Source organism: Malurus melanocephalus, unplaced genomic scaffold (genome assembly GCF_030028575.1).
Source record: "Malurus melanocephalus ecotype Western Australia unplaced genomic scaffold, MMel_1.1 scaffold_322, whole genome shotgun sequence".
In the NCBI taxonomy this organism is placed as follows: domain Eukaryota; kingdom Metazoa; phylum Chordata; class Aves; order Passeriformes; family Maluridae; genus Malurus; species Malurus melanocephalus.
The window spans coordinates 728,453-742,490 of record NW_026623554.1 but is presented as its reverse complement, the minus strand read 5'-3'; the positions used below and the strand labels follow the sequence as shown (position 1 = coordinate 742,490).

The 14,038-nt window shown below is 41.9% G+C and overlaps 1 protein-coding gene across 1 annotated transcript; it reads right to left on the bottom strand.

Annotated features, from left to right (window-relative positions):
* Window positions 1-1,565: 1,565 nt before the first annotated feature.
* LRRC32 (leucine rich repeat containing 32) lies at window positions 1,566-14,038 on the bottom strand. Its single transcript, XM_057377731.1, has 3 exons — window positions 13,604-14,038; window positions 10,016-10,106; window positions 1,566-5,430 (listed from the first exon to the last, which is right to left on the bottom strand). The coding sequence occupies exons 2-3, from the start codon at window positions 10,100-10,102 to the stop codon at window positions 3,493-3,495; spliced, it is 2,025 nt and encodes a 674-aa protein (XP_057233714.1). The 5' UTR covers window positions 10,103-10,106; window positions 13,604-14,038; the 3' UTR covers window positions 1,566-3,492.

The window sequence follows — 14,038 nt, the reverse complement described above, 5'->3', positions numbered from 1 at the left end:
GTGCTTCTGGAAACTGAGATTTGATTTTCCATGGATGGYTAACATGAGTCATGATTTGCTGAACTTTTAGAGCCTCTCTCTGTTTCCAGTCTTTCTAGTGTTTCTTATGTTTCCTTTACTTATATCTACCTGATTCCAGGCATGTTTAGATTAGGTGTTATGAAAAAATTCTTTACTCAGGGGTTGGTGAAACACTGGAACAGGTTGCCCCATCCCTGTAATGTTAGAGAGGTTGATGGGGCTCTGATCAATCAGGTTGGATGAGGCTCTGAGGAATCTGGTCTAGTGGAAGGAGTCCCTGTCCAYAGCAAGAGGGCTGAAAGTAGATGATCTTTAAGGTCCCTTACCATTCTGTGATTCCATGTTTCTACGGTGCTGCACCATGAAAACACCTGCAGAGAGGAAGGCTCTTGTTGCATGAAGCAGTAAAAAAAACCTCCAAAACATTGCATTGGCTCCATAAATCCCAAACACTTTATTACATTTCACAGAATCCCAGGACAATATTGCTTGGCTTAGCAATATGAGCTTTCTTTGCATCAACAAAGTCTGTTGCAAGGAGTTTATAAAAAAGGAGTGAATGAGGGCATAAATTCTTGTTTGCAAGATTCCAGTCAGAGCAGCCTATGTCATGCCTACTATCCTGGCATCAGCTGGGATAGGATTAATTTTCTTCTTCATTAAACCATGTCACCAACCTATTAGGAAAATGGGGCTGACTGGTGGGAAGATGTGTAATGTGTGAGCAACAGCTGCATTTGATGCAGGATCAGATGCTTTGATGTTTGTGCTTCTTGCAGGCACAGTAACAGACATGAGAGACAAGAGCTGGGGCTGTCAACTACATACCCCTGTTTTGATGAATAATATCATACTCACATTTCTCCCTGGTTTTCTCCTCTGCTGTTTTATTCATGTTTTCTTTTCCTCTTGCTCCTCACCCCATCCAGAATATGAGAATTGGCTGAAGCAGGGTCATGTCACTTTGAGGCTGCTTATACTGCTAACAGAAGAATCCAAACGAGCCATGCTGCATTTTATTCCTGAGGCTTATTCCTGAGAAAACTATTTCTGCTCAAGGGGAAGTCAATGGAAATCTAATTAGTCCCAGAGGTCTGGTAACTTCCTTTTGGGAGAGCCAAACAAAAGCGGTGTGAAAACTATTAATTAAATGGGTTTGACTCTTGTCATCAGGTTATTAACTAATTCCAGTCATGCTAGTCAAGCTAATACTGGCTCTGGGAAGGAGATTGACATGCTTGACACAAAAACCATGACCTCAYTGTGTGGAAAATCAGCCCACATTTGGGCTCATCTTGCCTTCACACCAAGGGGAAAGCTCATCAGCTTCAACATCGAGCTTCCAACTAATCCCTGGGATTTCTGCTTGTGCAGACTTTCCCTACTACACTAAAGGCTTGAGSTGATGASCTCAAGCTTGGGCTTTTGTATATGTTAGATCMGGCCCCATTGCTGCTGATGGTTTGTGCAAATTTRTRGAATCACAGAATCACAGGGTGGTTTSYGTTGGAAAGGAMCTTSCAAGACCATCTGGTTCTACCCCCTTYATCATGGGCAGGGACACCTTCCACCAGACAAGGTTGYTCAAAGACCCATCCAGCCTGGCCTTGGACACTTCCAGGGRTGGGTCATCCACAAGTTCTCTGAAGGCCTGATACAAATTTTGCCTGCCTCTTCAGYAGACCTCCTTATTCTCCACTAGTTATTGTCTAAGATATGGATCAGCTGTCCCTGCTTCAGGACCCAAAGRTAAAGGTCTAAGGTGGAGTCTGAACACCATGGGAGAACAGGAAAGCATTTCTTTTCTTCTGTGGAACATTTAAAACTGGTGCTTTAATGTATTCACAACCCTATGCTATTTACAAAATTCAAAGATGTTTTTATTGTATGAAATTCCACAGTGAAATCCACCAGCCAGTCTTACACAGCTGCTTTAAAATAAAATTGCACATCTTTCTGTARTGTGTTAATTTTCACATTCACTAGCTTGAAGAAAGGAAGCAGAAATTTGACTCTGAGTTATTTACCTGAACAGGTTTTGTTTTGACCTCTATTTCTTATGCCTTAATGTGCAGTGCCTGGCAATAACAGAAGACCTTACATAGTTTATTTTGAAGCCATTGCACCCCGCTAGCAGGTCAGGCTTCCACTCTTGGAGAGCTTTTCCTAMCTTCAAAAGGGTGAATTTTCTGTCAGGGTACAGAACATAATATATGYCAGTGTCAATTTTTAGTAACGTAGCATGATAGCCATGTTAAACCCATCATAGAACGAGGATCCACAGAACTTTTCTTACAGATGATAATATCTTTTTAGGGAGACACAATGAACATCTGATCTGAGTAATGGCACAGAACTAGGCACCCTATGTATCATTTCACAACAGTATCTTCTTTGCAGTCTAACCTTCCATGACCTTTAAAAATAAATATATTATTCTTTTGCACCGAAATGCAGCTGTACGCTGTGAATTTCCCACAGTTTTCCTTAGAAATGCAAGCACTTCATTCCAATACTAGCTGGTTGAAATTCATTCTCCAAGATTTTTCTTTTAAAAAGTATTCACCCCAGAGATTAATTTCTTCACATTATACCCAGTTAAATATGTATTGCACTTGAGAAGCAAATTTCTCCTCTTTCACTGGAACTGTGGACCTGTGACCTGAGCAGATCTGGGTAAMATATCAGCAGTTGTTTCATGCCTGAGATTTCTTTTGCATCCCACTTGGGTACTAAATGTCTGGACTAATTGACCTCCTCTACCTCTCACGTCTTGCCCCAGTGACTGGAACAACACCCTAAAAAATAAAAGGAGGCATCCAAAGAGGCTCTTACCGCCGTAGTATTTGGTTGCCATGGTCAGCTGTGCATTTTCTAAATGATAGCCAGGAGAACAATAGACACAAACTGTAATTTCTAGGAGTTTTTTTTTGTTTGTTTTTAAACTCAAAAGCGTAGCCCAGTGAAGACTGTGGTTTGACCCACTCTGGTAGATCTTTGTATGATTTCAGTTTAAGAAGGGTTAGGAGCTGACCAGCTAGGGAAAAGCAAATCCCAGACCAAATCGAAACATCTTGTGGAGGGACATAATTTTGAGAAGGGATTTCCTAATTGGCTGATGTCATCATATGGGCTTAGAGGAGTCTCAGGTCTCAAGACTTTGGAGGCCTTTTTCCTTTGAGCTGATTTAAATTACATATCACTCAAAACAACAGCAGYTCTTTACAGTGGCCTCTTCTAACACTGTAAAACCTTTTAAGCAGATCTTCACATGAATGAAGCAAGTGCAAAACACAGCAAACTCTCCTTCCAGCCCCTGCAGCCTAGACCACCACAGTGGTGCAGTTAGGGGCACTTCAAAACCATCTTAAAATCCACAGTAAAAAATAAAAGATGARAATTTTATCCTTCATTTCTACACAGTGCCAGTGTAGCACCTGATTTCTTCAGTTTTCAAGGCATTTTGTGYTYCTATGCTTTAAATTGATGGCTAAAGTTTTGCYTGCGGAAGCAAAAAAATGAACCTACGCCAATGATGATCACAGATAAAACTAATACAAATGTTAATATAATGAGGACATTGATTTTCTTCAGATCCTCTTTTTCACAGTCTTCTGGTCTAATGTTCTCAACGTGCATTTCTTTCCGATACCCRAAGTTCTGAATGTACTGGCACGTTAAGTGCTCCACGTTGGGGATCTGAACATTTTTGTTCTGGATCATTGATGAAAGCCAGATGTTTCCACAGCAGTTCAGTGGGTTCCCAGAGAGATATAAGTTTTTAAGTGAATTTTCTAAAGCTAAAATATTGCTGTTCTGTAAKGTACTGAACCTATTGTTCCGCAGGTCTAGAACTTCCAGCGGAGTGTCACTACCCCACTTAGGCAGCCAGTTCAGCTGATTTGCAGAGAGGTTTAAATGTTTCAGGTGTCTAAAACAAGGCAAGTCAATATTTAAATCTATCAGGCTATTGCCATGTAAATGCAAGTATTCCAGAGACTTTTCCAGTCCTGAGAGTGCTTTGAGTTCTATTTTCAGTCCAGGGTTCATGGAGAGATCCAAGACCACCAGAGGAGTCTTGTAGAAGGTGTGTGCTGGTAGGATGTTCAGCATGTTGTCAGCCAGGTACAAATACTGGAGAGCAGAAGAATTGACAAATGACACACAGCCACTCTCCTGTCCAGCAAGTCTTTGCTTAGACCCTGAGTACATGGGGCAAAGGCTGATATTATTGCTCTGCAGATTAAGCAGTCTGAGGCTAGAAAGGCTTGAGAAGGTGTCACATTGCAGGGTCTGAAGATGGTTGTTTTGGATATGAAACTCCTTCAAATTTGGCAAAGCACCAGCATCGAGGAGAAGGCTCTGCAAAGCATTGTAGCTCAAGTCGAGGACAGTTAGGGACATCAGTGTGCTCTCATAACTTACTGCAAATGCCTGAAGACAGTTCTTGCTTAGATTAAGGGTGTGAAGGGACAACATTGACTCAAAGAACTCATCTGGAATGGATTTGATTTCGTTATAACTTAAATCTAAATATACAAGCTGGGATAAATAAAGAGAACTTCTGTTTTTACTTTGCTTCTGATCAACAAGATAAAAAGGAGCACCTAGCCATTCACTACCCATGTAGTCCATTTTATTATAAGGGAATTCATCAGTGAGCTGGATTAAATTGTTTGATAAATTCAGAGTTACCAGCTTATTTACCTGAGGGAAGACTGGGAAGTGAAGCAATTTGTTTCCACTAAGATCCAAACATCTTAAGCTGTATTCATCATCTGACTTTGTGATGCGRAAGGTCTCAATGCTATTCCTGCTAAGGTCAAGAATCTCCAGCTGCCTGAGGTTGAAATCAGAGATGCAAGTAATTGAATTTGTGGAGAGATTGAGTTTGGAAAGATTCACCAGAGTCTCAAAAGCACCTTCTTCTATTTCCATGATGATATTTCTCTGAAGATCTATCTCCACCAGACTGGGAGATCCCTGGAACATCTTGTGTGATATCATCACAATGCTGTTGTCTGCCAAGGAGAGGTACCGCAGGGTTGGAGCTTGATTAATGAAATACTCAGCCATCCCGTTGTAGAGATTGTTGTGGGACAAGTCCATCATTTCCACCTTGGGCAAAAGTCCAATCCCCTCTGTCCCATTCTGAGCAAGCTCATATAGGTTATTGTTGGCTAAATTTATCTCCAGCAAATTTGTCATGTGTGCAAACACCCCTGACGTGATGAAGCTTATCTGGTTGGAGCTTAAATCCAGATATTGGAGAGAACTGTAAAATGATAATGGCATTTCTGGGATGCTTTGAATCAGATTCCCAGACAGATCTATTTTGTTTACATTCGGATGGAGCTCATGAGGGATTTGGTGGAGGTCTTTGTTGTGGCAAAAYGCCTGTGAGTTTGCCTGCCAGAGAAAGAGAGAAAAGGAGTTATCACATGACAAATGAAAAACATTTTTGTATTATCTATRTATATATATATGGAAAGTAACATTCAACATCGAGACAGAACCTCCTTCTGAAACACTGATCACACCGCTTTCTCTGAGCACTCAGACAGCAAGAGCAACCATCCTAACACTTCTTTGCAGCAAACAGCATTCTTTTCATTTTAGAGACATCTCTCTGACTTACAACAGTAGAGTTTTATCTGTATGTGATACCTACTAAATGTTCTCCTTTTCATACCTTTCTCCTGGACTTTTTTTAATAATCCTAAGTGAAGGAGTTTTGGCCTTTTTCCATTGCAGTAAAGCACCATTTCTTYATTTTTCTTCTGGTGTTTAATTTTCTCGCTTTGATCTCTCTATTARATTTTTCAAACTGTGCTTGCAGCAGTAAGTGGTACTTGAAAAAGCTTCACTCTGTTGGCAGTGTGAGTCCCAGAGCAAGGAGGTAGAAAAACATATAAGGATCCTATATCACAAAATCTATCTCTCCTTCCTAGTCACACCCTSGGATATTTGATCATGTCTTCCTTTAGCCATGGCTTAGTTTAATAATGCACCTTTATCCAAAATGGGTCATTCAACTGAAACATTTCTGATGCAAATCTCCAAACTCTTCCTGCTTTTACCATCCATGTTTCCTTTTCCTAAGGTAACAATTCCCTTCTTCTTGCGTGGGGAGAGCSCCTTGTGAAACTGCTCCAACAAAACACACGTGACACAACATGGAAAAGACAARTTCTGTAAAGCCAGCTCTTGAGAGAGAAAAAAGCTGTGAGGTGCAGTGAGGGTCATACTTTTTGAGAACAATTCTCAGCAGCAGATAGAGAAAAAAACCCAACAAATGTCGAAATCAAATCCACCTTCCAGATGCAAGTCTGTTTAATTGCAGCTAGGATTGAGTCTGTGTCCAGACCAAAATTTGGAGTGTGGGCTCATAAGGAAGATTGGAAACAGGAACATGAGCATCTTTGCACAAATATCAAACTTTATTTTGTTAAGAAGAAGAACATACAGCAGTGTGAGGAAGTGGAATGTGAAAGGCTTAGGCTGCCTTAAATTTACTGGAGGAAAACTCTTGTCATAAATGTATTTGGGTGTCTGGGCCATATGGTATTAGCAGAAAGATCAGAAAAGAAAGAAAAAAAGAAAAAATCTGTTGAATCTTATTTTTTGTGGAGATGAAGAATCCAGATTCCATGGCACAAAGCTTTTCAGCTATTAAAGAAACATTAAAAATAAAAAATATTAAAACCCATCTATTTCATGTGATCTTTGAGGTGAATAAAGTGACAGTGCTTTGGAGAAGTGTGACACTAGGCAGTGCTTTGTGAATCTCTTTTGCATCATCTAAATTTTGGAGAACACACAAAAATGTGTCAGAGAAGAATAAATTCTCATCCAAACTCTTGATATGGTGAGACTGCTCCACAGTCCTTCCTCTAATACATTTTTCTCAATGATCCCAAGTAAATTGACTACTAAAACCTGAACCCCTTCCCCACTCCCTTCCCCGAATTTACTTAAAACTCCCCCAGCTAAAAATATTAGAGAGGAGGAAGGACATTTTCTGGCTTCTTCCTGACATTATTTCTTTTTTGCAAAGCCATCATAGAATTGCTCATTTTGAGCTAAAATATGTCTAAAGTTGGGCTTAGCTCCAAGGCATGAGAAGGAAGCCTTTTCTTGTTTGGTTTGTAAAAGAGGGACAAGCCAGAAGGATAAAAAATCCAGAGTGAAAAAGCAGCAGGTGCTTTTCAGCCTAAGGCAGATGCCAGGTTTCTTCACACACTTTGAGCCAGACCTCAACAAGTGTTGAGCCCTCTCTACTCCTTCTGGGAGAAAGCATTTTAGCAAAGTCCTGATCCAACACCTGTCAATGCCAGCCAGCCAGTTTTCCCTGAAAACAGTGGGTGAGAGGTGAGTCCCAGATTCCCATATATCTTCCAGGACTTGGCCTTTAATTTGTCTCCAGGGACAAAAGGGACAGATAAAATTGCTCTCTCTCACTGTCTGCCATTTATTCCTGTGACATTTCCCTCCCATTTTTCTTTTTAAACTTTCATTCCTTTTCACCGACTATTTTGATCCTCACCATATTTCTTAACTTCTGTACCATCTTTTCTCCCCTGAGGCTCAAACTGCATGAATTTCATCTTCATCAGCAGTAGGAAGAATAGATGAAGCACATCTCAATGGGATGAAGCCAGCATTTGGTGTAACTCCTCTCCTCCCACATCTTAGCCCAGTGGGTTGGCAGCCTGAGTCTGGAAAAGAGGTTTTTCCCAGTCTCATGTTCTGACTTCATATTTTTTGCCAGTACTGCCATCATTGTGTTTCAAGTCCATTGTCAAGAAGTATTGCAGGATGAGGAGCACTTGGTCCCTTCAATGTCTGGTCCCACTCATGTGCTGGCAAATAAAAAAAAAATGATCCCACAGCTCAATAGCTGAGCATCATTTGGATTCTGATTTCAGTTCTTCACCGCTCAGCACTGGGAGGAAGTTGTCATCCAYTTTTGTAAGAGCCCTACAAAAAAAGCAGCTGGATTCAAGCCTCCACTCGTGTTGTCCTTTGTCCACTCATGAACATCTGAGATGATGAATTTGGGCTGGAGGTGCTTGGCACTGACTGCACTGGTGTGGTGTCCATGGCCACTCTTAGAAGAGCTGCTCAGGTGGAGCCTCAGCTCCACAACCAAATCCCAGGAGTTTGCACAGTACCCCACATCAGCTGATTGTTCATATCTGCTTATGCACATGTCCTTGCATGACCTCAATGCAAGGTAAGACAGAATTTCCTTTAAATCCCTTCCCCTTCTGTAAATTATTTCAAAGCTTATCTTTTGCCAGGTAACATGGATTAGCAGAAACATCTTTCTTTGGGAGGTAGAACATGATCCACTTGAAGCCTTGCCTGTCCTCAGAAGGCGAGATGAGTTAGGAAGAATCCTCTGACATTTAAGCTGTGCCCTGCTGTCTTGAAAATAGGTAGATGTGCCATAACTTGTAAAATCAAATCAGTGTAGCTCATAAGTGTGTCCAGAGTCTGGTAGGGACTGCTCACTTCCTAAAACCTCTTTTAGGACTCTAGTGCAATGACAGGACCAGTGGTGAGTCAGAGACAGGCACAAGTTTCTGACTCACACCTCTTCCAGGAGACTTGAGATGAAAGTATTCATTTCTGAGCCTTCTCTGTTCTAAAGGGGTCACCACAGGGAACTGTGTGAAAGAGTGAGGATGTGATGAAAAATGGTAATAAAGGACTTCAGTGGACACAGCAGCTAATCCAGTGTCTCCTTTCTTTAAACGGTGTTTGGATTTCCACGCACCTTCCATCAGAGCAAACATTCAGTGAAGGAAGATGAACAGCGTTGACATCAGCAATGCTGAGCTGTTCATTTATCTGAGATGAGCATCCCAGCCCTTGACTGCAGTTTTCTGTCAGAGCTAAATTTATCTCAGTTAACTGCTTAGAGCCTTGGATCGTTGGCCTGATGAAAGCAGTTTACAGTGCAGTGGTGGACACAAGCACACGTTTACCTCTCCGCAGTCAGCCTGGTTTGTGGCCCAGCAAAAAAAAATGGGATAGGACAAATCTACTTGGATTGYTGTGTCCCTTGCCCAGCCTTCATGTGACTGATATACATGGGATCCAAGCTTCATCCATCTTCCCTCTCCAGACTATGAACTGAGCTACTCAATCACCTTCCCAAGACCCTTCTATATAAACTAGTTTTAATTTGTTTGGAATTCAGGAAGTGCAGCAACACAGCAGGGTGGGCAGGAATGGAATGAGTCCCATAAGGGAGTTGTGTACAGCTAGCAAATAATTTTTGTCCTATTTTGGAAATTCTTGAGGATTTGCATTGTACAGCTTCAATGCTCAGGGAAAAAAAAACCAGTATTTGAAAAAGCCTGTTACAGTCAGAAACACTTTGATAGGGAAGGGAGAAAGTYCAGCCGTGAATAATATTTATAATATTGTATCAGGTGCTTGCAAAAATTCAAGGAGCAGATTTTTTACMAGAGCAAGAGGCTTTGTCACTTCTTTTCACTGCAGCAGAAGTCAGGTACAGCTTCCCTGGCAGCAGTGCTGTGTCAGGGCACAGGGGGTCAGKCTCCCTGCTATTACAAAAGGGCTGGCATAGATGTATTTCACTGAAGGTGYTTTATTTAAAGCACAAAGAACTTAGGCCTGATATAAAGGAGTTGCTTTTAGGTCTGAGTCTTTTCTCTGTCTCAGCCCCAGAACCCCTCTATGGTCTTATGGAAACCAGGTCAAATTTCTTTTGACCAGCTCCCYCTTAGCAAAAAAACTGAGATAATGACCCTTCTTCCCACCTCACCCCTCCTCCACCCCTTTTATGTGCTGTCACTACAAAAAGAACATAGCCTGAGAACTGCCTGCCGCCCATTCCCTAACCCTGCAAATCCCACGTCTGTCACCACAGAGTCTGGTCCTGGGGGATTTCCCTTTTCAGAGATTGCAGCTGTTTGCAAGAAGGGGATCCTAACGGGGCTGAGCAGGGATTCCACCTTACCATTTCACAGGATGTCCCATCTGTGGGATGATAGTCAGAGGTTCCTGTGTTCACCACTGCCAGCAAGAAGATGATGTTCAGTTTCATGGTTCTGTAGGGAAAAGCAATTATGGTTAGATTTCAAATGGAGCACACAAGAAAGCCAGCACCAGATCATCATCTGATATGAAGACACAAGCAGTGCAATAAATTAACCCTGACACTACTACACTTATGAGTTACCTGTGTMGCTTTGCATTCCTTTGAGCCTGGTGGGAAAAGGAAGATTCAAGGCATTTCATGGGTTTGTGTGGCTTCAGCTGCTGCCTAGACGATAGCCAGGCCACTCACTGAAGACCAGATGCTTGTGCTGGCATCACATAGAAACAGCCCTCAAATGGAAATGKTTTTTGTTGAGATCCAATGAATTAAGCTGAGGATATTAGTCACAACAGCACACCAGCCTGATGGACATGCTTCTGTCATGCAGAGGATGATTTCAGATTGTTAGCGAGTTCAGTTTTGGTTTGTTTCATGCAGAGGATGATTTCAGATTGTTAGCGAGTTCAGTTTTGGTTTGGTTTTTTTTTTTTGTTTTTTTTTTTTTTTTTTTTTGTGCTGCCCTCTAGGGCTGCAGCAGCTGTCTAATTACACAGAATCACAGTTTGCTGGTTTCCTCGCTTCCTTTTGCCATTTAAGCACTGCTGCTGGAAAACCCACCTTTACACAGATTTCCCCATTGCTTTCTCCCAGAACCACAAACCTGAGGTGTTGCAATGCTCTTTTCCCATGGTTGAAATTTTATGCCAAAGAGCTGGGCTCTTAGCACCCCACTTGTTTTGCAATGCACCCTGAAATGAGCAGCATRAATCACAGAATCATAGAATGGTTTGAKCTGGAGGGACCATAAAGATCATCTGGCTCCAACCTCTCTGCCATGACTGGGACACCTTCCTCTGGAGCACGTTGATGGTCTGGCCATGAACATGCTGTGAAAGGACAACAGGGGAGGGCATGATGAGGTGCAATGGATGAATAATCCGTGTTAAATTCTCAAGAGGGCAGTCTGTCATTGGGATTATCACAACCCTGGACAAGTTCCCTCTGGCTGGGCTCTCATCAGACTGTTTCGATCACCTTCCCTCAACACGCTGTGTCTTGTGCTTGCCTTGGTCAGAGCAGGCTGCAGTGCTGATTTTGGCACMATTCCTGGGGTCAGGCTCTCTATCTGCAACCCCCTTGGGGTGACCAGGGAACTCATGGTGAAGCTGGGGACTGCTGTGGYGTCCAGAAGTTTGAATTCCTTTTGAATGTTCTGTGTTTAGAGTTTGCCTAGTCAGCAGTGTGCAATAGCACTTGCARTGCACACACCCTTTCGCAAGGAAAACCTCAAACATTTAAGACCTCCAAGAGAAAAAAAAAATAAAACAGGATATTTTGTTTTAATTTAGAGATAGAGTTCTAATACCTAATAATTATAAAATAATATCTAATTTTTCTTTAATTTAGAGATAGAGTTCTATTCTGTAATAAAAAAAACAGCCAGTGACCAAGATGACTGCAGCTTCACATTTTCTACCCATGGATGAGCACTTTGGGAAGTTTGGGTCTGCAGGGATAAAAATAGAAGAGATTTTGTTGGTTGCGCTTTTAAAAAAAGCCAGCTCAGTTCCTCAAGCTGTTTTATCAAGTGACCRAACAGTTGTGCCAGGTGAACTGTGAAGAAGAGCCTGGACAGGAACAAATGCCAAAGCAGGAGGGAAGGGCATGCACTGATTCTGCTGCTCAGGACTTTGCTGCAGTAAAATCTGAGCCAAATCAAATCTGCATACCAAAATAAGAAATTCTACATCTCCTGTAACCCCAACAGGGCTTTCCTCCTGCCTTTTGAAGCTGTTGTCATTTTCCTCTCTATCCACTCTTTACTTGCAMYTGTATCAGGTGTTTAGCCAAYAGCATTTCCCCACCAAAAATTAAMGTTTTCAATTRATTGGATACATGGGGTTTAGCCAGATTCCCTATTTTATTCACTTCTCCCCCCCTACTCCTCTCTCCAGGAAAGAAAAAGAAAATAAATGACAATTACATGAAACCCACCAGCCTGGAGACTTGGTGAGCGAGGGGCTGGGAGAAGGGACGTAGGAGACGGGAAAATGAAAACTCTTCTGTATCAGCAGAAAGTGACAGTTGCAGATTAAACTATCTGACCATGAAAACAAACTATCTCCCTGGAAAACAAAGTTCCCGGAGAAACTCAAATTCAGGAGCAAAAATGCTCTAATTTCTCATATGATCTTAGTGCAGCAAAAAGAGAGGAAAAATAGGCTTTTAATTCAGCARTTTGTTTTAGTTGATGGTGGAGTCAGTATCTGAGAAGAGATATATTCAATTTATGTGATCCAACAGGAGWCAAAACGAGGTGAGGATAATTATTTCTGATAGATCTGATTGCATGATATTGATAACTCCCCTTGAATCCATCCATCATYACATTAGTAAAAGGTTAATAGCCACTGATACATTCACTGAAATTTAAGCAGCTGCTTTAAAAAGAGACTTGTTGTGAATTTCTATTGTTGAAAAATAAAGAATTTTCGCATTTTAGAGTAAAAAGTTGATTTTAAAGTTGAAATTATTACATCTTAGTAAAAAAAAAAAAAAAACCAAACATAAAATCTAGTAAAAAAAAAAAAAAAACCAAACATAAAATCTGCGAACAAATTCCTACTGTCGTGGGAAACTTAATTTTTGGTTCTATTTAAGGGAAACATCTGCACTTTCATCAAAAATACTTTTATCAAAATACAACAGGGCTTGGCTTTACAAATTTATCTGTGACTTTTATATAAATTAGGATCTCCTAAAACTTCATAGGTTCCAAATACCATCTAAATGTTAATTCCCGTGGTGACAGCCCAGATGCAGCAGAAGCCTCTCAGTAAGTCATTGTTCACCCAAGGTGACATTCAAGCTGTCGGGATCTTAGGAGTAGCAAAACAACGCTGCCATCTCACACCTCGTGCTCCAACAGGGAGAGCTCAATGACAGCCCGGRTAGGAAGGGGAGCAGAGGAGCCAAACCTCCTTCTGCCCATTTTACCCCGGGGCTGTGTGATTTGCCCAAGGCTCTGCTGAGATTCAGCGTCGGGGAGCTGGGACAGTGGCATTTAATCCTTGTACARGGCTGATCTCTGCAGCACTCCCCGTTCAGAGCACTACAATGCAGCAATTCCACAAAGTCCTGTGAAGAAAGAAAAAACACCCAGACGTGTCCGCACCTTTCACTGCTGCAAACACAGAGAATGATAACAAACGCGGCGAGTGACGACTGTATTGTTATAAACGAATCGGTGCCTCCTTAACACAAGGGATCCGACTGCAGTGCAAGTCCCTGGTGGATTAAATGCACAGCTGTGTGGATAGAGCCATCTACACCCTGTGTTTAGCCACTTCCTCAGCCTGTCCATAAACACTGTCCATTTTATTTATACAGTACCCCATCTGTGTTACTTTTAAGGGTGCAGCTCTAAGTCAGCAGAGCCCCCATCTCTCTGCAGTCAAAAGCTCAACTTTCCAGCATGCTCCCAGGTTCGCATCAATCTCCACGTACCTGCTCTGTGGCTGGAGGAGGAGGAGGAGCAGGTTTCACCTCTGCTTGCAGCTTCTGTCTCACAGACTCTCCCGGCAGCTTTTCCAGGGCAAGTCGAGGAAGAGTTTCCTTGGGGAAGTCGTACCTCTATTGCATGCCAGCTGACTAAAACTCTGCGAGCTCCGAGAGAAGTTTGAAGTCACAGGGAAAAAAAATACTCCCCATAGACTGGTCCTTGAATTCATTCCTTTGCAGTCACGATCTCTTATATATTCCCAGGCTCTCACAAGCATGTGAATACATACCTCCGTAATTGTTTTAAAATGTGTGTGTCCTCTGCACTCCTCTTTATTTTCCATTTCATTCATTCAGTCTTGGCTTATTTCCTGCAGTTTCTCAGCTGGTAATTACACTCCTCTCGTATTGACACATGAAAYAGGCTGTAAATTCCACAAA